Consider the following 26,626-nt stretch of genomic DNA (forward strand, 5'->3'; position numbering starts at 1 on the left):
ACATCTATTTTGTGACTGATTTTGAACGATTGTAATTGACAGCTAAAAGTGGGGATTATACATTATCGCGAATCATATATAAAACCCAACCTAAAAATGATTGACGATTCAATGGAACAAGGGCCCATTAATTATAGCAATCATGCGGTAAGCAACACCCCTGTTCTTATCACTTGTTTTGAGCCACATATAAAGTCTGCTGACACTGGCGTCCAACTTAGTCTTTCCAATTTGAATTGCTTTGCGAACAAGGAAACAATACGATGTCCTTAAACAAGGTGCTACTCGTTTTGGCTCTGACGGTGACCTCGGTCCTAGGACAGTGTTCCAGGCAAGCAGAGTTGTTATATTTAAATACTTTGGTATTTAAGATCAGTATTTAAATACCGGATTTGAGTATTTATTATTTATTATTTAAAATCTAAATACTGAATTTCAAGTATTTAGTATTTATTTTTTAAATACCTGAGTGCATAAAATGTATTTAACTAGTTAGTATTTAAATACTTTAAATATTGCAAGTATTTAAATATTAATTTTCTTCTACATGATGCAAAACTCGGATTTCTGACGTTATTAATTAACGAATTCATAGCATTCATTTTGTGTTCTGATGTATATATTAATTTTATAGGAGCAAAATCAAGTAGTTTATTGCAACTTGTGTCTCAAAACATTTGAAAATTAATCAAATATGGGTGAAAATTTTAGTTAAATTGAAAATTTAATGAAATAATTTGTATTTAGCTTTTATATGCTTATTCACATTTGTTACTCATTTTCAGCTCGTAACATAAATTATTAATTCCACATATTAGTCTAATTTTCACAAATATTACCAAACATCTCTAGTAGTTAAACAAGCCTTAAAGCTTATCTTTTAAGCAAATGATTTATTTTAAGGCTACCTCATATTATTTATTGGCGATTCTACTTGAAAGTATAGATCTAAACTATTAAGAGTTGGTAATTCAGATGTTACCACTATTTAAATACTATTTAAAGAGTATTTAAATAACTAGTACTTAAATACTTAAGATATATTCAGGTATTTAAGTAATTGCGTATTTAAATACCTAGTCAAAATACGAGTATTTAAGTATTTAGTATTTAAATATTTAAAATAAATTCAGTTATTTAAGTATTTAATACTTAAATACCACTCAAATATTCAAGTATTTAGAAATGAAATATTTAAATACTTTTGAGGTAATAAAAAAATTACTGAGGATAAAAAAAACTGACATAATTTTATTAAAAACAACTCTGCAGGCAAGAAAACTCTGATATTGGGCTTCCTGACCTTCAAGTTCACAGTGGCCGACCAGAAGGAGATTGCTGCGGAATTTGTCAATCAGTTTCAGGATGTAGAGGTTATGCATGGAATAGTTACGAGGGGGGAACTTGCTGGTTGAAAGCAGGGACGGGGCCGATCACTTTTAATCCCGGTGTTGTTGTTGGAACGATCGGTGGCGACCCCGGAGACGGTAAAGTTACCATTAACATGTGGAGACATTTGCAGAATACTCATCCATTCCATCTGCATATAATTAATTTCTATAGGACTCGTCAGCTACCAAGAATTCTCACAGGCTGTGACCAACAACGGATATCCAACACCTTCCCAGCAGCAATACAACGCCTTTGTCAGTTCTGCTGGCCCAAAAGGTCAGATTTCCAGTAAACAGGAAGCTGCAATGGCCATTACCCATTTTATGCATGAATCCGATGGTAAGTAGACTCACCGTTTTCATTGATTTTGTAACACTGATAAGAAGTTTTAAAAAGTGTTACTTACAAAAAATTATAGGTCTGCGAGCAAAGGTAAGCATACAATGTTTATTTCTCGTATTATTTTGCAATATTATAAATTAAATTGGTCATTTTTTGTAGCGTGAGTACGCCTGCATTGAGAATGGATGTCCAGACTCCTATAGAACTCCGGGATGTGATGCTAATGGTCAATGGTACTATGGTCAGTCAATAAAATTATTTAAGTATTTTTTTAGAACATACTTACTAAATTACGTAATATTAACTTAAAAAATATAGGTCGAGGTTATATTCAACTATCTTGGTGTTACAATTATCGGCCGGCTTCTATGTACCTCTTTGGGGATGAGAGACTAGTTTGGGACTCTGATATGGTGGCCAGGGAGGAAACTATCGCGTGGGACACGGTATGAATGATTTAAATTTAAAAGCTTCGTCTCCATTGAACTAAATTTGCTATGAAATATCGCAGGCTTTCTGGTTTTGGATGCAAAATGTCCACAATGCTGCTGGCGTCCAGCAAGGCATGTTCGGGGCATCCACACGGTAACATTGCCAAATCGTTTAATTTATGTTCTGCATCCAGTTACAATTTTCAATTTGATTATTTAGAGCGATAAATGGTGGTTTGGAATGCGATGGACCCAATCAGCATATTGTGAGTTATAATAAACACGTTGAATTCAAGTCTTTACTGAATGAATCAGATAAGGGGATGATTTTATGTTTATAATGGTTTTATAGGCACGACACAGGTATGAGATGTACAAGATTGTGAGGAGATCATTCGGACTATCTGGGGATGGAGACGAACGAGGCTGTTACAATTAATAAGCTTCATATCCTCCGTAATGTTAATACATATATTTTTGAAATTGTCAACATTCGTTAAAATCGCAAAATAAAATTTCCAAGCGCCTTCATATTGCTAATCTGTCAAACAACTGCGTATTGTACAACTTTCATTTTTTTGACAATCACTTTATTCAAGCGATATGGATTTCACAAAAAAAGCTTAATATTTGAAATGAAAGTTTCAAGATTATTCGTCGGTCCATACATAGGTTCTTGGCATCTCAATTAGTTTTTCTCTCGCTCCGGTTGTTTGGGAAATGCTTGTTTTTTATTCAGTTGTGGTCAGTGAAAGTAGCGCAGGTTGTGTTTCTAAACATTGTGAATTCCCAACCGGAAGATATCGTGTTGACAAAAGAAACTTCCTTCTGATGGCTTCAAGACAAACGTTTGACTAAATGTAAGTGGTGGATCATCATCTGTCTGTAAACAGTTTTATTATTTGTATATTATCAATGTAATCAAAGTGACGATAAGAATAAAACGTAATGTGACATACCTTGAGTTGTCCTATGACATTAATGATAATTCCTCCATCAAACATTGGCTGACAGTCCATCGATGTTATCAAATGTTGAATCTTTTGAAAGGTTAGGCTCTGAAAAAATGATGAACAGCTCCGTTTAAATTTTACGCAGATACGAAATTAAACAAATTGTCCAAGACATCAATAAATACCTGAAACTTTTCAAGAATTTTTTGAGCTCCCTGACATTGCTGTCCCTCAAAAGACATTAAGGATTCGGTCGGCTGAAAGTTTGAATTAATTAAATTAAAAATGGTAATAGGAGTAGCAGCAGATACAAAATCAAAACAATACGCCAATTATATTATCATCCTTACGTGATAAAGACCAAGCAAATTTCCACGTGTCACGGGATTATCGAACATAGCGTAGTATTGCTGAGCAAAGGCCTTCCCAATAGTGTCGTATTGTGGGTTGAAAGTTGCCATCTTTCGCCCTGCTGATTATTCTGTCGTAAAACAATGGAAGATTGTGTTAATTACGACTAGATTGAAAGTTTGAAATGATAAATCAAAAAAGTCAAACCTCTTTCAAGTTTTGTAAGGCAACCCACGGCAGTAAAGACTTTGGTTGTGCCGTGAATATGGTTTTATTCCTCCTTCTTATCCAAACAAGTTAATCTTGTCGTTAACTTTTAACTTTTTAATTTGTCAGAGAATTTCCCGTTGTTGTCACCACTCTAAAACAAATACGTTGCTTTTGTCTACTGGTTCCGTTGGTTTGGCTGGCAGTTGACTAAGCCGCGCCACCGGGGTATCGACAGAGACCAAAATGATGATCTATGATGACGATGTCTTTGTTCATAATAAACCGTTGCAAACGAAATGTAGCAATAGGGTGAAACCACATGAGATAACTTTTTATAAGAGAAATATTTTACGTAAATACCATCCCCACGGTCATCGTACGTCAAAACCATTTCGATTTTTGAAATCCCCGCCCCAAAATACGTCTAGAACGTTTGAAAAGACAAAATTCGACATTTTTTGTCGTCTACACGGTCACACGGTCATCGCACGTCAAAACCATGTCGATTTTTGAAGTCCCCGCCCCAAAATACGTCTAAAACGGTCGAAACAAAAAATTCGACATCTTTGAACGTTGGCGTCGTCGCCGTGGCGACGTGACCTTACGACCTACAATGCCCATCTTCGAACTTGTCCGTACTTTTAAAATTAGAAACACGATGGCGAAAACCGCATATCGAAATTCGAATCCGTTCAATAGTTAGAGCACGAACGGACAGACAGACGGACAGACGGACAAGGCACATCCATAATAGGGTTTCACCCTATAATAAACCGTTACAACGCATGTAACCAAGGGGTGAAAGGAGTGTCATACGTCAATGTGAATATCAAATTGTTCGAAAATTTGTTAAGATTGACACTTCTGACGTGTTTTCGACTTTTGTGTCTTATTTGTGTCAAATTTAACAGTTGATAACCCTTATGTGACCTTTATATGACCTCTGAGGTCAAAATGGAGGTCACCATTGAATTCGGGGTTAAATTTCAGTTGAAATTGAAATAGATATGTCCTATGACCTTTACATGACCTCTGAGGTCAAAATGGAGGTCACCATTGAATTTGACATTGAAAAATAGTTAAAAATGATGTGTCACATGCCAAAACTGACAAGTGACACTTTTTCGTCACTTTTCGTCACTGTGACGACGTCATCGTCACAGGTGACGTCTAAGCACAAAATGACCTGAATTTTCAAATTCCTCGTTGAAAAATAGTTAAAAATGATGTGTCACATGCCAAAATTGACACGTGACACTTTTTCGTCACTTTTCGTCACTGTGACGACGTCATCGTCACAGGTGACGATGTCACAGTGTCCATCTTCGAACTCGTCCTGTCCCTTGACGTTAGGAGTTTACGTTGAAAATTTCAAGTCTCTATGTCTTTTCGTTCAAAAGTTATCGGAGCTACGGACAGACAGAAGGACAGACGGACATAACGATCTTATAAAGGGCTTTCACCCCTTAATAATTTCATGGGCTTGTTCCTTCTGATTTAGACATTGCAGATTATACGTATAATTTATACTACAAATTATAGTATGGAGTACATCCGATCAAGCAGTGAGATAAGGGTTTTTATTAGACTAGCTTCATTTAATTTAGAGTATAAGCGAATATTTGAATCTATTTAGTGATTAGTCCTTCTTTTGTTCATAGCCACCCACTGTGGGGTAGTTGTCCCCAACAATGTAGATCAACACATACGCCAAGCCGAACAAGCAGAATCCTACCGGGAATAGAACCCTCGACACTTTATCCAACATTAAGGTTTTTCGAGCCTTGGAAGATCTTCCGTTAATTAGTTTCTCTGTGAAGATAGCAAGCAGGAAAAGTTACTGGCGTGTATATAACAAATACTAAAGCGTAATGAGGTGTCTTCTATGTATCTACCTGGGATCAAGTTGCCAATTTGATTCTGCTTTTGCTGGAGAGAATACGCCACCACCGCTGTTTCCAAGATGGCAAGGGCACCGAAGCTCAAGCAAAATCCTGTCCAGGTATCAATCGCCTTCGCGTATGGCACTTGAGGTAGATTTTGACTCATTCCATGAATTTGGGTGGCCATGGTCAGAAGAAGGGTCAGAGTTAGGCTGTTCGGAAAGAATCAATTATTATCGTTGTCCTCATGATTCGATAATGATGACATTATTATTAGTTTGTATTGACCTCAACCTAGCGCTGATTGCTGGGCCAAGATAGAATGATATCCAAGAAAGGCAGACGCACAGCCCGGTGGGCATATACACCAAACTAATATAAACCCAAGGTTGACGTTGGAGAAACATGCTGAGAAATATGCAACTAAATTCCGTTGTGGTGGGTAAACTGCAGTTTCCTGTTTCATGTCTCGTTAAGTCAAACTTTAAGAAGCGTGGTCCTTTTGAGTCCATAAATGTAACAGAGTTCGTGTTCACCCATCTGACGATGAGGTCCCTGCTGGACAAGGAGTAAGACTCCATGCGAATGGTGCAGATTTGGTTATCAAATGGAAAGTAGCGGAGGTCCTAAACATAGATATTTATTGTTTGGGACACTTTGTTACAAAAAAATAATCAGTAATTCATATGCTTAAGGTAAGTTTATATGCTAAAGCAGACCATGGGACATGAGAACGTTGAAGTCAACCTGGTACTCCACATGACACTCCCGTCAGGAAATACTCGTTTATAAGAATTTGGCTTCATGATGGAATGAACAAATCCAGAGGCTTCGTTTGCGAAAAATATGTCAGGGCTCCACAAGCCTACAGCGGATCCTGAGAATAGAGAATCATCCAAAGTGACATACTCAATCAGATCATTGTCCACTTCAAACCGGAGCCTTGGGTCCAACCACATTTGACGAAGTGTTATTTGTAGAGAAATGGTCATCTATTGTTCAAAAATTGCATTCAATTCCTCGCGTATAAAAATGACCATTGAATTTAAAATATGAAACCTTCAAGTCGTCAATGTTATTAATTTCCCTTACGAACATGTTGACCTTTACGAGCGTCGCATTCGTACGACTACCTGGGCGAACTACTTTAGAATAAGAAGGTGACGACAAAATGGCAAACACAGCTCTTTGGGCGTCCGGAATTGTTGACACAGGCTGAGAAGTCGTCGAAGCGAAAGACATGGACTTGAAATAATTAACATTTAGCAACATTAAAACTGCACAAACTGTTCTCGATAATTTTGCTGTATTATGCGTCGCAAAAATAATGGTAATCATTTTGTCAAGAAATATTTTGCTTTTAAAATCTTGTTGAAATTCTATAATAAGCTCAAATACAAATATTTCCGGGGGCAATCGATAGTCTTGCAACCAAATATTTGATGCGAAAATATACCGACCAGTCTACGCAAATAGCAGAAACAAATAATAGTACATACAAATATTTATTTCATTAATTTATCGATTAGGAATGTAATGGTGTAGGAAAGTAGTTGGATACTTAATTGCAAAAAGGTTTTTAATCGATCTCCTGTTCGTCTACTATTTCCTTTTTTCGTCATCGTAAAAGTGCCAAATTATCGTATCTCACATAAATTGCTAAAGAACATGCTATTTGTATGGGTATTAATTTTTTATCTATATAAATTCAGCAATGGACTTGTAATTAAGGACATTGGTCAGCAGACTGATAAGTTGTTCCTTCAGCTTCTCCCCGAGTACGAAGTCTCCTTTGTTGGATAAACTTCCATATTACGAAGACCAAAATAAGGCTTGATACAAGACCGAGACTGGCACTGACGACGGTGGCGATGGTGTGGGACGTATCGTCTTCTGCATAAATATGTGCACACATTTCAAGAAATACACTTTCTTAATGTATACATTCAACTTTATAATGTTTACAAGTTTATGTAAATACCTTCGATGTAAACATAAAACACTTTTGATGATGTTCCAGCCACGTTCGTACCATTGCAAACGAATTTCCCATGAACCTCATGAGAAACCCCGTGGAGAAATTCCACTCTACTTTTTGACCCGTTAACATGAATTATAAAAATATCATTTGATTCCAAAATCTAAATTCAAGCAATCATATCAATAATAATTAACTCAAAGGTTAAAATTGTCAAGTAGATACTTACTTTGTCATCCTTCGACCATTGGATTTGAGGCACAGGCGTTCCCAAAAAATTACATTCCAATTCCCTATCAGTCTGATTCAAGGTCCACCTGATGGATTCAGTGTCTCCATTATTTGGCACAGGTCGAGATGATTCTTTACAACCGAAAATCCCAATGAATGATCCATGGCACATTATCGCTTAAATAAAATAATCTGAGTGTAAACCTTGGACCTCCGTTTTGTAAGCCTTCGAAACCCACTCTGTGCTGTTCCACACAGGAGCGCAACAGGTTACAGAGTCCATTGTGACCTCCATCTTAAGTGTCAACCTCAATTCTTGCTCTCCAGGGTCGAAATATCCGTGTGTCCCTGCAACAATAGATGCGATCACAGAGACACTTACAATGTTAGAGTGCATTTAGTTTAGTTAAGCAATGTTACAGAGTGTGAGTCAACCTGACAATTTCTTGGATGTCCCATTCTTAAAGGATACCTTCCAAAAGCTGCCGGATGAAAACACATATGCAGACTTGTAACAGATGAACGTAAAACTTTCACCAGAAAATATCTCATGCAGTGGATTATCGTTAAATTGGCTGTGAAAATTAGTGTGGTAGTCCTTCTGGATTGTGACATAAAGTAAACGTTCCGCAGGTATCTGTTGAGTTGACAGGGAGTCTATTAACCAATATAATTAACCAGTGTTTTTTTCCAGCAGCATCACATGCAAAATAGTAGATCGTAAATATGTGCATACATGGATGATAAATTGGATGATAATTCAAATCTTGAGAGGAATTTTGAAAGTAAAATGAATAAGAATCAAACACATCAATTCCATCCCCTTCGCACTTTAACCAGAAAGATGTCCATGAGTAGAACCTTTGTTCAGAACAGTTTTTGACGTATTCAAAGAACCCCCATCGCTATATAACGATTTATATAAATTAACTATTTTTGTACAGACTTCGTGTAAATGACATATCCTGCGACGTGTACTTGCCGAGAATTTTCCAAGTGCTGCTGTAGACTTGATTATGTCACATTCTGGTGGATTGTTGCAAAATAAAATTTTCATCAAGGGTGGTTTCTCTCCATTTGAGCAGCATTTCATTAAACCATGCTCATTGTTAATCTCGATTGCAGCTGAACCCTTCAAAACCGCCCTGATTTCGAATTTACTGGCATCCGATGTTTTGTTCTCTGCTACAAACGACGAATGATAATACAAGTGGTAAATAAAAATTCAAGGCGCTATCACATTCGCATTTACGTATATGCAGCTTACATGTCACAATTGCGAAATGAAGTACATCTAGCGCATTAGAATCGTCGGCTGTGCATTTGTACCATCCTTATCAAAATATGTGTAAATATGGACGTACATATAATTATTTTAGGAGCTGGATATATTTTCAGTTTACATATTTCTGCTCTTACCCAATATTCCTGCAAGTTCGGCGACTCTGAAAGAATATCCATAGTGTGGATCGTAACTTATCGATTCGTTGGTATTGAGCAACTCCCAATTTTCAGAGTCAACTGTGCCACCCTGTATGCATAATTGAGCCATCGAATTTCAGCAGTTACCAACTATTTATGATAAACGGCTGTATGGTTCAATAATAAAAAACAATCCATACCAATACGTTTCTCTCTTTGAACAATTTCAGTTGAATATCATGAACATTTGGGGTAATGATTTTGCAAGGAGATGTCACCATTTGATTTGAACCAATGCCAATGGTAAAAGTTTGGCCAGCATAAACCAAGTACGTTTGCGAATATCCTGAATTAAATGTTTTTACGTGATAACATCATTTATTAGAAAAATAATGATTTTTTAATACAGTAGAAACCGCAGCGTTATCAAATAATTGCATACCACAGTTGACGGTATTCATTCGCAATCTTACCTGATGCATAAATGTATCTGCTACTCTGAATGTAGTTATTTTTAACTGATCTGCAAGTGTAATTGTTTGTCATTGATGGAGAAATGCTCCAGAACTTTATGATTGCGGAATGCTTTTGGTTTTCTGTTGACCCAAAAACGTCAACCTCCCTGGTCGTATAAGTCTCGATTTCAGAAAGATCAAAAACTGCTAAACTATCGTCAATTATCTATAAATAATTGTTTATAATAGCACTTCAGTCATATTTCAAAATTAGCGAAATTCCTGGTTTACCTCAATTGTGTTATTCATTGTCCAATACACAGGGTATGATGCTGAACATTTTAGAGTTATTCCCAACGTGCTTTCTCCAACGATGATGTCTTGTCCTATTATCGAATAATACTCGTCGTTGCCTCTGTTCGCCAACTGTGACACGTTTGTGGAAAAGTAATCATCGGTCTTGGACACTTGTGTAACCTCGATCACGGGCAGTTCATAATGGTTCTCATCTTTCGCCAAAGCTTTGCAAAGTATGATAACCGTTAAAACTAAAACTGTATTTGGGAACATAGATTTAGCAGTCATGATAGAAAATACGAAATTAATTAAATTATTATGAGAAATAGGACTACCAGCAGCAGTGACGGGAGAGATTAATTTGTTTCGCAAAGTATGTATGTACATAGCTTCCGGTTTAGGAAGGTGCAATTTCATTGATAATAAAACATTGCATGTCCAGCATGTCACGCATCTTAATCAATCACATATTGTAATAAATATATTTATGGCAGCTACCAAAAACAGTCCGAGTGACCTTGCACACGACGGCATAAAAAATTGAGAATTATGGAAATGCGAATTGAGCAGGTATTATAGTTTTGTCTAATTTGACGTCATTATTCGCAAATTGCACGTCAAAATATGAATCCTATGCTAAATATATTTGTGAAGGATGTGTATTATATGCAAATGCTTTTATTAGACGATAATTGTCAACCTTACTGTATTTTAGTTTGGGAGAAATAAGGCATGCATTAGAAGAAAAGATTAATCTTCTGAACAACAAAGACATAAATCGCAAAAGTCAATTCGTAAAGTCAAGTCATAATAATTCTTGTTTATTTGCTCTAGACATTGATAAATATGTTAGATATGGCTAATTTATTCATTATGTTCAAAAGTTTTACCCCAAAAAGAACTGGAAGCAAGCATTGGATTTTATTTTACAAATCCGTGATTATTTTTCTCTAGTTGGTTGTGGAATTAAAATTCTGCAGGACTTATTAGTATTTAAGTTAGTAGAGGTCAGCACAATTAAATAATTAGACAGAATTTCCAAAACACAAGTATTGTACATGTACATGTACATACATATGTAGTCGTACAAAGTATTCTTCAGTAGTTGTAAATAGATGCGACCACTTATCGATTTTACAGAACTGTTTTCCTTAAAATATATAAAGTTAAACATATAAATAATTCAAGGCGGAACCATTCTGAATTACATATGCCTGAACATTGCTGATTTTCTGGTTTGCTCCTAAACCTCAAAGTACAACCACATTCCAATAATTTTCGTCATGAACATATTCTGTTGCAAACTAGGGTCACAATTTGGCATGAGTTATAGTTGCATATTTTATAAACAGAACAATAATCATTTCCCATATAAACCCGTTCACTCCTCGAGTGTGCAGAAATCCTACTAAACTAAAGCCACTACACCGACTTGCTAATAATAGGTGTGCATACGTGAATAAGCAAGAAAAATGCAAAAACCCGAGGAACAGGAAAAATCCTACCAACAGGTAATAAATACTACTTTTAAATTAGCTAATCTAATCTAATAAAGTAATCATAAAAACCCATTCAGATGGTCAAAGACATGCGGAAAGTGTTTCTGTCTGGAAAAACGAGGGATATGCAATTCAGGAAAAGTCAATTGCAACGACTCCTCGCCCTTGTCGAAGAAAATTATGACTCGTTGTACGATGCCCTGTTTAAAGATATGCGGAAACCGTTGCACGAAGCCATGCTGACGGAGCTCATGTTTCTCAAAAGGTTTTCAATAATGGTTCATTAGTCATTAAAAATAATCCTATCAGAAGAAGTTCATTAAGCAAACATTATGATCACACGATTTAAATTACTTTCTGAAAAGGGATATAAGACACACGGCATGGAATCTTAAAAAGTGGAGTCGACCCACAAAAGTCCCCATGCACCTTACCACAGGCCCCGCGGATTCATTCAGCGTTAATCATGATCCTCATGGAGTGGTAACTTTGGTCTTTAGTATTTTCACTGCATTAATTGGCAGCAAAAATTTGTAATTTTGTCCAGGTTCTTATAATTGCACCGTGGAACTACGTGCATCTCGTTTTGTCTCCGCTTGTTGGTATTGCTCTGTTATTTCTTTTTGCATTGACAATAAGTAGGATGGAAATGCTTTCATTCTGATAACAAATTTTGTCGTTTGTAGGAGCTATTGCAGCAGGAAATTGCGCAATTCTCAAGCCCTCTGGTATATAGTAATTTTTTGCCAAAGTATTTACTCATTAGTATTATACATAGCGTTTTTATATTATTTTAGAGGTCAGCGTCAATTGTGAAGCCGTTGTGGCAGAGCTGATTCCGAAATATCTGGATAATGATTGTTACAAGGTTGTAACAGGTAAGTAACTGATAATTAAGCAAGGAAAGTATATGTACATATATTCAACTGTAAATTGTGCTGTTTGGTATAAATGATAAATAGGAGGACCGAGTGAGATAACTGCACTGCTGAAGGAAAAGTTTGACTATATCTTCTACACTGGCTCCTTTCCCATTGCGCAAATTATTCATGCAGCTGCAAACAAGTACCTCACTCCAGGTAAACCTTTGGGTTTGCTATTTAATAGTAATTCATGATAGTAATGCTATTTTTAGTGACGTTGGAGCTGGGTGGAAAGTGGTAAATGCATTCATTCGCAAAAAAATGACTTACTGCATTATTATTAATGCATTTTAAATTGATAACTATTTTCCAGTCCCGTCTATGTGGATGATTCCGTCAACTACCACATGACAGCACAACGGATTCTGTGGGGAAAGTTTACCAACCTGGGTCAGACCTGCGTGGCTCCAGATTACATTATGTGCAATGAACAAGTGCAAACCAAGCTTGTTGAAGAGTTCAAAAAAGTACTGCTAGAGTTTTACGGAGAAAACATGCAGGAGAATACTGATCTCGCCAGAATTATCAACGCTCGCCATTGGAACCGTCTCAAAATGTTGTTGAAGCGATCGAAAGGAGATGTTGTGATTGGGGGCGACTTGGACGAGTATGACTTATGGATTAGTCCCACTGTTATTGGTGATTTGAAAATATGCAAAACCTAATGTATTCCAATTGTTGTTGGTAAGTACACATTTATGAATCGGTATTGAACACAAACAGTAAATGTGGAAGAGACGGACTCGTTAATGGAGGGAGAGTTGTTCGGCCCGTTGTTACCAATTCTAAATGTCAACTCCGCTGATGAAGCTATCGCATTTATCAACAAGCGGTAAAAAAATACGTACATGTAATCAAATAGTTATGCCCACCTTATATAAAAAGTAATCAAATATTAACAGAGACACTCCTCTCGCACTGTACTTGTACACAAGGAAAAGCGATACTGTGAAAAAATTTAAGAATCTAACACAGAGCGGTGCTCTCGACATCAATGATTGCATTTATCATTGCTCAGGTATGGTTTTCTTCAATGTGACTCGGATGTTTTTTTTCTGATAAGCCACTGTTTTTTTAAATTGAAGTCTTTGAGATACCGTTTGGAGGAAAAGGAGAAAGGTTTGTAAAATTTAAACGACACATTAAAAGACAAAAATTAATTTTTAAAAAAACTATTAAATTAGTGGAATGGGACGATATCATGGGAAATGGAGCTACGATACGTTCTCCTACGATCGTGCAATCTTGCACAGAATGTTCGACCCAATCGGAAATATTCATTCAATGACTCCGAGATACCCGCCATACACGCAATTCAAGTACAAGCTTTTGTACAACGCTCTGAAGCACTTTGACCACCTGTACGTGGACCCCTTTAAAGCCGTCCCCTACTTTGTGGTATTCCTGGCTGGAGCGATTCTTGCATTTTGTATCATGCACTTCAAACTCTACGAATACTTGGGCTTGTAACTCCCAAGAGTGGGGAAAGTAAATAACAATCTAATAGTGGTGTTATCTAATGATGAATTTGTTTAATTTGATCTCATGTTTTTTCGAGTTGTACACATAAATTGTAAATATTGTCATAAACTGTTATAATTATTATAAAAGTTACAATACATGTACCGACATCACTTAATGCTTGGCATTCATTCGTTGTTAGTCAACGGAATAAATTTCTTCTGCTTTATACGTAAAATACGTAAAAATGGATTATAAAGTACTAAAAGTATTTGCACTCCTTGTGATTTTCCGAATACATGGGGCCCATACAATAAAATCTAAACCAATAAAATCATCAAAACCACAAATTGTCGAGTTGATTTCAAGCTGCCATGATTGTTTCATTAACATTATCAACTTTCAAGATGTTGACAGGAGTAGTCGCTTTCTGCAGGAAATCCACCTCAAACCTGGGGCCCGACCTTTCCTATTGAACAATGGATTGGAGTTTTTGACCCGTCTAGTATTCTACAGAGCAAAAGGATTTCATGTCGTAAATCTGTTGGTATTTCCAGAACAGCGTGACCGATCAAGACTTGGAGACACTCGTTGGATACCACTCGTCTTGTACAGAACGGCCCCTCGATATGGACATTGCAAGAATTGCTCTTCCGAGTCTAGTGTCTTTACAAACCAACAGCTTTTGGAAAAACATCACCTGCTGATTGTTACAAGGAAAAAGTCCAGAATGTGGTATTTCGACTTAAAGTCGTACAGAGCTGACTTTGTTCAGTCCATTTTCATCTTTCATTTGACACCAAAGACTGGAATTGTCTCCCACTCTTATATTTGTCAGTATTGTCTGACTCAGGGTTTCATGGATGTTCAAATCCCAGTCCTCCCAGCAAATTTTAGAAATACACTCCACTATTTGAACGAAATTGAAATGAAGGTTTATGGTTACGGTTCAAGGTCTTGCATTGACCTAAAGTCTCACGGATCTTTCAAGTTGCTTCACGTTGAAAATCGTGGGAGATCGGACACTTTAGCAAACATTACAATATCACCATTTAAACAGAATAGCCGACTTATATTGGAAAATATTGCCATGATTTTTCTACGTGAATCACTCAATTTAAAGTCTCTTCATGAAATCCAGGACGAGCTAATGACTAATTGGGGCTGGAATGCTACCGCGTTTAGGTTCAAGGTACCAGACAATTATATTGACAAGAGACCTTCAATTGAGTTTAAGGAATTGCGAAGCGAACTAACGGCGAATTATAAAAGTCAATTTATTGTGGCCACGGACATTTCATTTGACTTTATCACTTGCGACGGAGTGACCACCGATTCTTATACCAACACGTTCTACTCCGATATTCTAATTTTCTTTTCTCCATTCGGTTGTTGGGTGTGGATTGTGACGTTATTTTTACTCTTGTTCATCCCTGCGCTTATCGGAGCGATTGCAAATTGGACGCAATCACTATCTGTTTCTTTGCGATGTCTGCCACCAAGCAAGTTGAGGTCTTTCTCTTTTAACTTTCACTTGAGTTTGAGCAGTTTGTTGGAAAATGGGAGTGATTTAAACTTGACAAAATACATGGATCCAATAATACCAAAACAGTTTAGTTCCGTAGCATATTGTTTGTTTTCTACGTGGCTGATTTATCTCTTTTTCCACAACAATTTGTACAAAGGAGTTCTCACATCCGTGGAAATTGTGCTGCCTCCACCGACATCGAAATGGAGTAAGATTGTGCAACTCGTAAATTTCACATTTGTCACTCCTACAATGTTGGATTACTGGAAAGATACTGATAAACCAGCACTTTTACTTCAACGCACTCAACTAGGAAATAGCTTGGGCATTGCTGTCAAAAGGATTAAATCTGAGGGGATCTTGTCAGAATTTAATTACCCGTATCTTCTCACATTATTTAATCAAACGTATGGACATCAGGGTTGGAATATTAATAACAAAACTGCCTTCTACAATTTCATAGCAAATTGTAATAAAACAGCTTTTATTGATACGGGCGATAGAATTGAATCATTTATAAAGTATTTTGAAACTGAAGCCCATTTAAGGAAAGATAGCATTATATTCATGTCAGGAAATGATGACTTTTTGAAGACTAGTTTTGGTTGGGTATTCTCATTTTATTCCAAAGTTTACTTTGGTCATTTGTATCGAAAACTGCAAGAATTTTTTCACTCTGGAATTTATGGGTTGTATAAAAAGTACTATGATCGGAACAACAGCACAATGGTAGTTGGAGGACGAGTCAAGTCTCGAACATTTGCTCTCTCTTCTGAAGCTCGACCTGTGGGGTTAAGGGGTAAAATTAGTAGTTTGTTGGCATTGTGTTTAATGTTGTGCTTTGTTGCAGTCGTAATTTTTATGCTGGAATTGCTAATAATAATTAAAAAGCGAAATAGACTGACAACAATACCTACTTACTTCAGTATTACTTATTGATAAGATATCAGTAATTGTTTTAGATCTTGTTAATTTTTTAATTTAACTATTTCGAGATTAAACTTTCTCGTTTTTCATGCCAATGATAAATCGTATTTACAATGAGATGAGTTTTTTAAGCTCAGGCTGATTTGAAACGACGAGTCTAAAAATAAATTTCCGAATTTCTCCTGACTTCCGACTCTTGCAAGAACGGAGGTTTGGAACAACACGATCGTGATTTGTGTATATTGGCAAATAGTTTTTAAACATGATTTAAATTACTGACATGTTTTATTATAAAGCATTTAGTCCGATTTACAAAGATAAAACCATTTATAACATGTGTATTTTGTCTGCAAATCATAATCTACATTAATTCTTACTCAAACGCTGTTACATAACATATAATTTGATTTATACTGTCCACTTTTGTACACAATAAATTACTACGGTTCGAACATGGAGATTGTACCGAAATTGTTGAGTGAATCCTTGAATGAAGAAACTCCACATAAGATCTCGAATGAGTCCAATACGCCCCTCAACAACGAACTGGTAAGAATGCTTGCTATACAATATCCGTTATTAAGTTATTAAGCTAATGATAACGAATTTAAGTTCACACTTGCAGATTCTGGAGAAAATTTTCTACTACTTGAGCAACATCCAAGATTTACTTGCAGTTCGTTTGGTCTGTGTCCAGTGGGCAATATTGGGCTCCAAAATGATGAGAACTCGTCATCGTCCAATAATTCCAGTAAACATTGTGGGAATGTACGAAGACAAAGTCCAATTTCGAATTCACGATATCCTCAAGATCAAAGACTCGTCTTTAACATTTCCATCGCTCAAGGACCATTTTCCGTTCAACCGCTTCAAATTTGGAGAATACGCACTTGATATGGGCGTTCCGTATATTAACAAATTTTTCCATCTCTTCAGCCCCATTTCGCACGTGACTTTTTCTCCGGAAACGCTCAATAATACTCAGGTCTCTACGTTTCGAGAAATAATTCTATTTCATTTGCCACAGTGTGAATCGATTGAATTGATTTTTCCACGATACGGGTATCTGGAATTCCCGTGGCTTTTTCCAAAAACAATATTCACTCTTCTCAATCCAGTTTTACCAAACGTTATTCAATTGGTTCTAAAATTGCCAACGGATCGTACCGAATTCGTACCACAATTTTTCAAAGACTTGTTTAGAGCTGTACCAAACGTCGTTACGCTCAAAATCATAGGAGCTCATGCAGGGCTCTTAGATTGCTTGTTATCGAAAGATATTCTCCAAGAGACGTATCCATTCTTAAAGATGCAAAATTTGGAAATACAAGTGAGCGATGAAAATCGAACAGAAATTAATCATAAAAACCTAGCTGAACTAACAGAAATTTCAAAAAAGTATTTAAAGTTAAGAACGCTAATGTTATCGTCTATGACAGACAATGTCAATTTAAGGGCGCAACAAGAATTTTTGGCAGCAGTTGGAGGAACATTGGAAAAGTTGACCATATCGAAATTTTCTTACTTTGAGTCACTAATTCCACTTGGAACAATTGGCATTAACTTGAAATACTTTGAAACTACATTTCTCAGCGAAATACAACCTTTGGATTTTGTTTTCGAGTCCTTACCAAATTTAAAAACGTTGATTTTAGGGAAAGTTACCAGCGATTTGTTCAGCTTAAAAAATTTAGTACCGAAATTACTGGTTGATGCATACCCAGTTCATCCTCTGCAAAAATTAACGCTTCCAAAGGGATTAATTGACTCGAGTGCATTGCCTAAAATATTAGAGGGATTCTCAAAGTTGAGAAGCTTGGAACTGACTGCAGATGACGAAACGCTCAAGTCCATTTACAAGGCAGGAAATGCTGACAAGTTGAAACATTTTACAGAATTGTCCTTATTCGATGATTCGGTGGTGACTGACGAAGGCATTACGGGATTGCCTTTGGCTATTTGTCGAGAACTGTATAAAAATCAATGTGAACTACCAAATGGTATTAATTCTGTCGAAGAATTAAGGAAAGATGCGCCTTGGATTGCATATTTAACTGGTGAGTTCAACTAGTGCTTAAGACGTGCACACATTATCTTGTAACATAATATACATATATGAATTTATGCGTTACTTATTCAAATTTTATTCACAGGACTTCGTGTGTTTCAATTAACGGAAAGTGATGAAAAAAGCGTCCCAAAGAATCGCATATCAAATGTTTCCATAATTTTTGGATTTAGATTTCTACCAGAGCTCAACAATCTTACAATTCCTAAAACATGGGTTAGTAAAATACTCACAAGTTATTTTCACGGGTCTCCTCTTTCAATGTATTATAAAATTGTAATTTATTATCTACATAGATCACCAACTTTTCACTGTACTACATTGGAAAATATTACACGAGTCCAGTAGTACTGTTGGATATCAGCCTTTGTTACAGGTTGACTCCACCGGGAATTGAAAAGCTAAAGGAGGATTTGCCAAACTTACAAATCAAGTGCAAAAATTGGTACAAGAACTTGGTCTCGATAAGTAACAGAAATGAAAATATGGTCGTTCCGTCCAGTTGCTATTTTATGGCGTTTTGAATGCATAAAGCTCGTTACTAATAATAAAATTGGGGTCAGAGTTGGAATGTTAAACCTTGATGTACATCCAAATACTTATTGTTAGTGACATCATTCTGTGATAAATTGATGGTATGTACATATGCGTATAGAACAATTTTCTATAGCCAGCCAAGGAACGTGTATTTGTTATTGGAACATGTGTAGAATATAATGCTCAATTTACAATATTGGAAAAATTAGTACACACAATTAGTTCAAAAACTTTATTACGTCGTCATTGAAATATGTTCGTTTTTTAAGTCATCCTCTGTAAAAATCGTGGAAGTAGATTTGCCGAAACTGTAACCCTCAATCAATTGTTCCAACTTTCTTTCCGTTTCGCAGTGAATAAACTTGGCACCCGAGTTGTGCATCACTCCAATCAAGATTTTCAAAATTGAAGGTTTCATTTTGTAAAATATTATCTTGTAGCCGTTTTCGTTCAAACGCAAAACCATGTCTCGAATTCCCTTGAGAAGAAACAAGAAAGTGAAAATTAAACAATCAAGTCCAATTATGATCAACTTGCATAATTAGCACGTATTATTTATAAGTTCATATTAATAAGTTCATACTTCGGCTGCTGTAAAATCGGCAAATTGAATGTGGTGACAGTCGATAACTATGGGCGTGCGTTGATTAGCATATCTCGATGATGCTTTGCTAATTTCATACGTGGAATAGTCAACAGATGGGAAAGTGAGCGATCTGTCCAAAACAATTAAGCAAAATCCACGACCACTCGATGTCTGTTAATTGTTTAAAAATTTAAATGCGATTGTGCAATGCGTGACGAACATACTGATTCTACAAACTCTCCTCAGTATGAATTAAGTACAATTCCTCGTGGACTCACCTCCCCTTGAAGAATTTGCACCCTAGGTCTTGCGGAATAATACAAAAGATAGAGTGTAGAGCTAATCAGTCCAATTCCTATTCCAAATTCTAAACCAAGCAGCAATGTCACGAAGAATGTCAAGAAGAAAGGCACCAAGTCCATTCCTAGAAGCACAATTAATTATAAATGCAAATTACTCTTAGAAAACTAAATTATCGCCACAATTAACTCACGCTTTGACCTCCACAACGGCAAAATAATCCATGGATCGACCATAAATATTACTGAACAGGTTATGACCTGTTCAGTAAAAATATTAGTAATAAAATATTAGTGTAAAATATGTTAGTTAGATAATTACAAAAAGTAATTATAAAAAATTACAGCTGCCAGGCTGGCTTTCGGGATGAAGAAAAAGTACGGTGTTAGAAACTGGAGGGCGAGCAAAACCATTATTCCTGGAACAAGTTAACATTTTTTATTATGCAAATAATGCACAAATTGATTCTTTTTTGTTTCTATTTATACCTGTATACAAGCCCCCAAGAGGGGACTCGACCCCGCTGAAACTGTTGACCGTGGTACGCGAGAAGGAGCCTCCTATGGAATAAGAACTGAAGAAGCAAGAAATTGCGTTAGAAATCCCGATACATAGCACTTCGGTATTGGAGTCAACCCTGCTGGAACCAGCGAACGCCTAGGGTACAAACGGTTCATCATAAGTGATAACCAACCCCAGAAGGAATACTATTGACCCCATGAAGCTAATACTGATATTAAGTACTTGCCTTCGCTATCGTTATATGACCCATTACGCTAGGACAAAAAATAATACATTGCTATCAGTATTAATTCATTGCGTATTGCATAAATGGCATAGCAAAATGTTTATCAATAGAGTATCTTATACCCCAGAAGTGGAAGAACCAAAAGTGCAGAAGCCTCTTCTTGCAGGATGTCAAGAAAGTTATGCGTACGATTATCTGCTGGATCATAAATTGTCACTGGGGGTGGCTTGAAGGCTGGTATTCCAGGTGGTATTTTGCCTGCATATACATAAACATGACCACGCATATAATTAAAATATCAGTAATCAGACACAGCGTAATAAAATGAGTAGTAGTAAAATAATACCAACGATAGAGAAAGGTTGATCTGGATAGTTCAGACCCACATAAATCGTAGTTGCAAAAATTACAATTGCGCTTCTCGAAGTGGAAATGAACCAGAAAAACTTTAAAAATTTCTTGTTGGTCACTCCACATGTCTGAGTTATCTTGGTTAGAAACTGAAATGAATATGCAAATTTATTTCAGTAAGAAATATGAGACAAGAAATTTTAGAAAGGAGGGGAGGTTGCGTACTATCAACTCCCGGATCTCGATGCCCTTGGGATAGGTTGTAGTTTCTCATGAATGAACAAGAACCCCCAAGAGGTTTGATGTCATGGCCACATTTACGCCCGCCGCACCCACTCAAAGGTGCCCAAAAAAACGGAGAAAGTAGCGCTTTCACTCATTCAAATCCACTCCAAAAATCCAATTTTACTCGGATTCTGAAATTTCTTTCACCATTATACTCCCAGACAGTTGTTTTCTTATATCCAACATCAAAAACTTTGTTGGTGATTATCTCGCAGGCATAATTTGCATTGCTGATTACTACAACAATGCTCATTCAGAATTTTAAATTTCAAAAATACTGAGAATTTCAAGAAGTTAAGTTTGATGCTGGATATAAGAGAAGAACTATCTGGGAGTATAATGGTGAAAGAAATTTCAGAATCCGAGTAAAATTGGATTTTTGGTGTGGATTTGAATGAGTGAAAGCGCTACTTTCTCCGTTTTTTGGACACCTTTGAGTGGGTGTGGCGGGCGCAAATGTGGCCATGACATCAAACCACTTGGGGGTTCTTGTTCATTCATATCAAAAGGGCATCGAGATCCGTGAGTTGATAGTAAACAACCTCCCCTCTTAATACCATACTTACCTTCATAATGAGGAGAAAGATGCAGCATCCCAAGGACAGAAGTGCATCCTGCAGAATAATGATAATTGTTATTTCTGTTTTCCCCTTAGTGGAGACTGAGTGCACTTTTTTGCAGGATTTTATTCATGTAATGATGGGTATGCATGATAATACCGGAACTTTAACTTCTTCAATGTGGTCAGCGAGTCCCAAGACCGTGGGGAGAAATCCCTCTCGATCGAAATGAATACCAAGCAGAGCTTTAATCTGGGTAGCCACAATCGTAATTGCGACTGAAGATGTAAATCCAGAAATTACTGGTGAGGAGATATAGTTGGCAATAAATCCTAAAAAGGGTCATAAAACCGATTAATTCGCCACTCCCTACTTATCACTTCAATTAGACATTTGGCTCATGAAACACGCATAAAAGTCTGAATTATACAGCCACGCTCTCTCTTTCTCTCGTAGATTGAAGATCAAGTAATGATGATCAACATGATTGTGCAGTTTTATTACAGAGTAAAAGGAGAAAAGTCAAATGGGAAAGCCTATCGTACGTGCACAAGTATGTAGCAGTACATACACGTGCATATACGCTACGCATTTCTCCCGAAAAGGAATAAAAACTCTGATACGCTGCAGTTCCCTGATTAGTATGACGTAAAAGAACAAGAAATTCTTAAAGACCCATTTTGAAGACGCCCATGATCATCGTTACGACTGCCGTGACAGCACAGAGAAACACTGCGTATTCTGGAGGTTTTCCAAAAGTGTACTTATTGGTAAGGATGGACTGGATAGCAGTTGGCCCGATAGTGATTGCCTAAAATGGATTCATACGTAACCACCATTTATTAAGATGAGTAGATATTGATGGCAAAAAATGTAGTATTTCAACAAATTACCTTTGTGCCTCCAAACAAAATGTAGACGAATGGTCCCACGAATGAGGAATAAAGTCCATAAATTGGAGGTAATCCGGCGACTGTTGCGTATGCTAACCCTAATTTTACAATGATTATCATTGCATTTATTCCATTAGTCGAGGTTACATACTTCGTTCATGATTTCAAAAATACAGGGAATATTACTTACCCTGCGGAAGTACAGTCAGACCAACGGTGACTCCAGCAATTAAGTCCGCCATGGCTTTTTGTCGGGTATATTTGGGTCCCCAGATAAGAATGGGAAAGACCCTCTCCAAGTTACTTTTCCTGTGTGGGTACGCCGGCATAATTAATTCTTATTTTATTGCGGGTGGGTATAAGATCATGGAGCGGGAGCAAGTGAAAGCTACATAATGCATAAGTAAGCATGACTTGAACTCTGCCAGACATACCTGAATTTATGCTTAAGCCATCCTGTATTCTCTTCTTTGGGCTGAGGAGTGAAATCATATTCTCCAGATTGCTCGATGCTTGGCAGACCGGAAATTCGGTCTCCGTAGCCACCAATTTGCGTGGAGGATGGTGGGGCCAGTGACGACAAAGATGCACTGCTTCCCGAGTGGATAAGCGTAGTACGCATAATTTGTCAAAATTATTCTGCGCTCAACCAGTCGTTGAACGTGGACGGAACAATTTTTTAGAATGATGATTTAGTGAAGTTTGAAGATGAAATGGTGAATATGCAGCATCAGATGAGAGTTTCTAACCCTGATTACTTTATGCTGGCCATTTCGGACTCCATTCTCTAATGATCTTTAAAGTTATTCAGAGACGACAAGCAAGTGAAATTTATTTTCATACGTATGTACGTGCAGCCATGAGGTAATGGAAGCATTGCACAATTATGATTATTGATTCCGTGTCATTTAAATGCAAACTCAGAAGTTCGTATATATTTTGGTTGGAATTAAACAAATGTATTTCTGCCTGAATTGTGTGGCCGCTCAAAGGCGTTGTAGATTTAATGTTGCAATTTAAATTTGAATATCATTAACTTAGTTAGAACTGTTTTGGTTATATAAGAATTAAGTAAGGTCTCCTCAATGACACCTTAAACTGCTCTGTCAATATGTATATCACTTGTCGAATGCGAGGTATTCCTATTTTTAGAAGACAAAAGGAAATAAATTCTGTCAATTGGACATAACGAAGAGGTGAAATAAGTGGTAGAAGTAAGCAAAAGTTTAAAATCTTATAAGGTAACCTTAAGTACTGTCACATCTCGATTTCCTTTTTTCGGATTTCCTTTTTTCGGATGGTCTTAATTGATAGATAATTTAGTGTAACCAAAACTTTGTCGTAGGACATTCGGTGCAAAATCACGCTTTTGTGAAATATTTGGCGACAGCTGCACCAAAACGTGCAATTTTTCTAATGCTTTTAACATAGATAACAGTCTTCGAATAATGAAATGAAGTTTATAAATTATAATTTCATGTGATCACCAATATGCAAAATAATCATACAAACAATGGCTAATTTTTTTAATTGCGAAAATCTGCAAAATTTTCTAAATTTGAATTTCGCCGTTTTTTGAAATTGTAATAAAATTTAAATGTTAAACTTCTTTTAGTTAAGCATTGCAAAAAAGCTTTCAAATTTTTTTTTTCTTCAACAAAATGGGCAAAAATTTTCAAAAATTGAAACTCACAACTTTTCATGAAAAACGACATAATGACCAACGCTAGTCTATTTTACGTATTTTTCAAAATTGTTGGAGATATTTGTTTTTGCAAGTGGCAAAAAATTTTGGAAATGTATATCGTCAGCTTTTAACATATACAACAAAATAACTTTTCCACACCTCGTTCGAGATTTTGAGCTTTTTGGAAAACTGGACAAAATTTCAGCTGGGAGGGACCTGATGGGGTCCCTCCACTATGGCATATATAGGACGTCCACCGTATGATTATTTTGCATATTGGTGATCACATCACTACCATAAAATGACAGTGTTAAGTTCTGGGTCGGTCCGTAAGTCAATGCAAGTCGCCCCGTAGAGGAGACAAAGAAGGAAGCGGAGCAAACACTGCATGCATGAATGCATGAACTGCTACCCCATACATACATCAACTGATCAACCAACCATCATTACTCATCAATAGTGGTTATCATGATAAGTGATCGTGATAAACACTATTAATTAATTATTTTAGTTTGAGAAACTCCACCCACAGCGAGTGGCATATCAATTCGAATGTATTTTTGACGCTGAATCCAAAGCCATTAATGGTTTTGACCTCCGAGGCCCCCGTGACCTTCCCGTGACCGTGGCAGCTAAATATGGCTTATTCGTGATGTTGCATATCAATTCGAATGTATTTTTGACGCTGAATCCAACGCCATTAATGGTTTTGACCTCCGAGGCCCCCGTGACCTTCCCGTGACCGTGGCAGCCAAATATGGCTTATTCGTGATGTCGCATATCAATTCGAATGTATTTTTGACGCTGAATCCAAAGCCATTAATGGTTTTGACCTCCGAGGCCCCCGTGACCTTCCCGTGACCGTGGCAGCCAAATATGGCTTATCCGTGATGTCGCATATCAATTCGAATGTATTTTTGACGCTGAATCCGAATCCGTCAATAGTTTGACGTTAATTATAGAAGTTGGGGTTTATGGAACTGAACGGGAGCGTGAAGCGCGGGAATATAAATAGTTAGCTATGCAGTTACTCCCACACGACGGGAATTTAAGTAATTAGCTATTCAACTACTCCCACAGGGGGAAATCAAATTGTACTGTGACCAGGTTAATTAAAATGCAGTATGACTGGGGCAAACCCTCACTCTGATGTATGTATGTAGTACGACGAAGTCTCCACTGGGAATTATTTAAAGTATAGCATGACGGATTTTTCGCTTTGGGCACACCCCCCACTGGAACTCTAGAACCCGGCCTTGGCCGGGCTATACGCTAGTGAAATTATAATTTATAAATTTCATTTCATTATTCGAAGACTGTTATCTATGTTAAAAGCATTAGAAAAATTGCACGTTTTGGTGCAGCTGTCGCCAAATATTTCACAAAAGCGTGATTTTGCACCGAATGTCCTACGACAAAGTTTTGGTTACACTAAATTATCTATCAATTAAGACCATCCGAAAGGAAATCGAGATGTGACAGTACTTCAGGTTACCTTGTTAGATAAAATGTTATAATTTCGGAATTTTTTCCCTTTTTGACCTCTTCGACAAGGTCACAGGATCATTCTTGGTCAAAATTACGGTGGGCAGATGTTAAAAATATTATCAATTTGACGGACGGAGCTGATTCATAAAATAATTTCATCCCTCATGGAAGGAAGCCTTTGATTTCGAAAATGCAAAAAGAAGCTAATGAGATGGTTCTTGATTTCTACTGGAAACTGACTTGTTATTCTACTCACTTGTTCGTAATACGAGTCAGACATGTCTCATGCCCCCATTTGCTATTCATCCATCGCGTTATGGTGTATTTTTATAACCCAATAGACGCTCTTCCTTCTCATTTTTGGAATACGAATCCTATTGGTTATGCAATTAAGTACGTACGCTTTTCATTGTTTTTCTTTGTCGTTCATTGAGACGACCTGGCAGGAGTAAAGGCGGATTGTGCCATCAATTGAAATGGTATGAATGCACTGGTTAATGATCTCAAGCATAAAATATAAAATTAGTGAAAGGCAGGTTGAACTAGTCCTCAGCATGTTCATAGAACTGAAAAACGAACAGAACTCTTACACACTTTCCTCGTGCTGAGTAAAGTACACACTTGTCGGGTTAAATGTCACAACTTGTGAAAGTTGCCGTCGTGTTACTCCGTGTGCATACAATCCCACTCTCAAGTGAGGTGTAAAAATAGTGTATTTGAAAGACTGCACCGTATATTTTTTGTACACCGTTCTGCATACATATAAAAAACATGAGGATAGCGCAAATCGTTTCTTTTTCTCCACAAGTTAATCATATGACCTTTCTTCTTGTCAATCCC

The 26,626-nt window shown here is 36.9% G+C and overlaps 7 protein-coding genes and 1 long non-coding RNA gene across 10 annotated transcripts; 3 read left to right on the forward strand and 5 right to left on the reverse strand.

Annotated features, from left to right (window-relative positions):
- The first annotated feature begins 187 nt into the window (after nucleotides 1–187).
- Nucleotides 188–2,717, forward strand: LOC110852369 (chitinase 4). The gene is made up of 9 exons (XM_022100423.2): nucleotides 188–331; nucleotides 1,273–1,487; nucleotides 1,564–1,731; nucleotides 1,811–1,824; nucleotides 1,894–1,975; nucleotides 2,053–2,180; nucleotides 2,246–2,319; nucleotides 2,386–2,431; nucleotides 2,518–2,717. The coding sequence occupies exons 1-9, from the start codon at nucleotides 264–266 to the stop codon at nucleotides 2,602–2,604; spliced, it is 882 nt and encodes a 293-aa protein (XP_021956115.1). The 5' UTR covers nucleotides 188–263; the 3' UTR covers nucleotides 2,605–2,717.
- A 21-nt stretch (nucleotides 2,718–2,738) lies between these two features.
- LOC110852370 (probable nuclear transport factor 2) lies at nucleotides 2,739–3,879 on the reverse strand. Its single transcript, XM_022100425.2, has 5 exons — nucleotides 3,677–3,879; nucleotides 3,469–3,599; nucleotides 3,304–3,375; nucleotides 3,125–3,223; nucleotides 2,739–3,048 (listed from the first exon to the last, which is right to left on the reverse strand). Exons 2-5 carry the CDS (start codon nucleotides 3,577–3,579, stop codon nucleotides 2,938–2,940), a joined length of 393 nt encoding a protein of 130 aa, XP_021956117.1. The 5' UTR covers nucleotides 3,580–3,599; nucleotides 3,677–3,879; the 3' UTR covers nucleotides 2,739–2,937.
- A 1,363-nt stretch (nucleotides 3,880–5,242) lies between these two features.
- Nucleotides 5,243–6,651, reverse strand: LOC110852078 (glutamate-gated chloride channel). The gene is made up of 4 exons (XM_035854174.1): nucleotides 6,282–6,651; nucleotides 5,851–6,188; nucleotides 5,575–5,774; nucleotides 5,243–5,491 (listed from the first exon to the last, which is right to left on the reverse strand). Exons 1-4 carry the CDS (start codon nucleotides 6,552–6,554, stop codon nucleotides 5,319–5,321), a joined length of 984 nt encoding a protein of 327 aa, XP_035710067.1. The 5' UTR covers nucleotides 6,555–6,651; the 3' UTR covers nucleotides 5,243–5,318.
- A 415-nt stretch (nucleotides 6,652–7,066) lies between these two features.
- Nucleotides 7,067–10,330, reverse strand: LOC118436337. The gene is made up of 12 exons (XM_035854173.1): nucleotides 9,940–10,330; nucleotides 9,667–9,874; nucleotides 9,394–9,539; nucleotides 9,191–9,302; nucleotides 9,039–9,104; nucleotides 8,754–8,956; nucleotides 8,508–8,676; nucleotides 8,207–8,428; nucleotides 7,976–8,119; nucleotides 7,770–7,903; nucleotides 7,544–7,703; nucleotides 7,067–7,455 (listed from the first exon to the last, which is right to left on the reverse strand). Exons 1-12 carry the CDS (start codon nucleotides 10,231–10,233, stop codon nucleotides 7,289–7,291), a joined length of 2,025 nt encoding a protein of 674 aa, XP_035710066.1. The 5' UTR covers nucleotides 10,234–10,330; the 3' UTR covers nucleotides 7,067–7,288.
- Nucleotides 10,331–11,321: 991 nt separating this feature from the next.
- Nucleotides 11,322–14,099, forward strand: LOC110852080 (aldehyde dehydrogenase family 3 member B1). The gene is made up of 13 exons (XM_022100056.2): nucleotides 11,322–11,456; nucleotides 11,522–11,709; nucleotides 11,810–11,927; nucleotides 11,992–12,046; nucleotides 12,131–12,172; nucleotides 12,242–12,322; nucleotides 12,407–12,523; nucleotides 12,580–12,604; nucleotides 12,681–13,006; nucleotides 13,091–13,199; nucleotides 13,270–13,385; nucleotides 13,453–13,486; nucleotides 13,552–14,099. Exons 1-13 carry the CDS (start codon nucleotides 11,418–11,420, stop codon nucleotides 13,835–13,837), a joined length of 1,536 nt encoding a protein of 511 aa, XP_021955748.1. The 5' UTR covers nucleotides 11,322–11,417; the 3' UTR covers nucleotides 13,838–14,099.
- A 1,716-nt stretch (nucleotides 14,100–15,815) lies between these two features.
- Nucleotides 15,816–16,412, reverse strand: LOC110852744. The gene is made up of 2 exons (XR_002548155.1): nucleotides 16,278–16,412; nucleotides 15,816–16,140 (listed from the first exon to the last, which is right to left on the reverse strand). It is a non-coding gene; the product is annotated as an uncharacterized LOC110852744 (long non-coding RNA).
- A 65-nt stretch (nucleotides 16,413–16,477) lies between these two features.
- Nucleotides 16,478–19,278, forward strand: LOC110852082. 2 transcript variants are annotated; one of them, XM_035853793.1, is made up of 4 exons: nucleotides 16,478–16,832; nucleotides 16,896–18,340; nucleotides 18,437–18,567; nucleotides 18,648–19,278. In XM_035853793.1, exons 1-4 carry the CDS (start codon nucleotides 16,774–16,776, stop codon nucleotides 18,873–18,875), a joined length of 1,863 nt encoding a protein of 620 aa, XP_035709686.1. In that variant the 5' UTR covers nucleotides 16,478–16,773; the 3' UTR covers nucleotides 18,876–19,278. The 2 variants fall into 2 exon arrangements, with proteins under 2 accessions (XP_035709686.1, XP_035709685.1); XM_035853792.1 differs by having other exon boundaries at nucleotides 16,909–18,340.
- LOC110852408 (sodium-independent sulfate anion transporter) lies at nucleotides 19,094–24,050 on the reverse strand. Of its 2 annotated transcripts, XM_035853791.1 has the most exons (16): nucleotides 23,858–24,050; nucleotides 23,046–23,753; nucleotides 22,802–22,920; nucleotides 22,612–22,709; nucleotides 22,394–22,529; nucleotides 21,878–22,050; nucleotides 21,725–21,772; nucleotides 20,869–21,022; nucleotides 20,645–20,780; nucleotides 20,523–20,550; nucleotides 20,263–20,431; nucleotides 20,119–20,192; nucleotides 19,968–20,034; nucleotides 19,753–19,898; nucleotides 19,472–19,645; nucleotides 19,094–19,366 (listed from the first exon to the last, which is right to left on the reverse strand). In XM_035853791.1, the coding sequence occupies exons 2-16, from the start codon at nucleotides 23,231–23,233 to the stop codon at nucleotides 19,124–19,126; spliced, it is 1,953 nt and encodes a 650-aa protein (XP_035709684.1). In that variant the 5' UTR covers nucleotides 23,234–23,753; nucleotides 23,858–24,050; the 3' UTR covers nucleotides 19,094–19,123. The 2 variants fall into 2 exon arrangements, with proteins under 2 accessions (XP_035709684.1, XP_021956171.1); XM_022100479.2 differs by having other exon boundaries at nucleotides 23,046–24,050.
- Nucleotides 24,051–26,626: the final 2,576 nt, after the last annotated feature.

The sequence above is a fragment of the Folsomia candida genome, unplaced genomic scaffold (assembly GCF_002217175.1).
Source record: "Folsomia candida strain VU population unplaced genomic scaffold, ASM221717v1 Fcan01_Sc007, whole genome shotgun sequence".
Classification (NCBI taxonomy): Eukaryota; Metazoa; Arthropoda; class Collembola; order Entomobryomorpha; family Isotomidae; genus Folsomia; species Folsomia candida.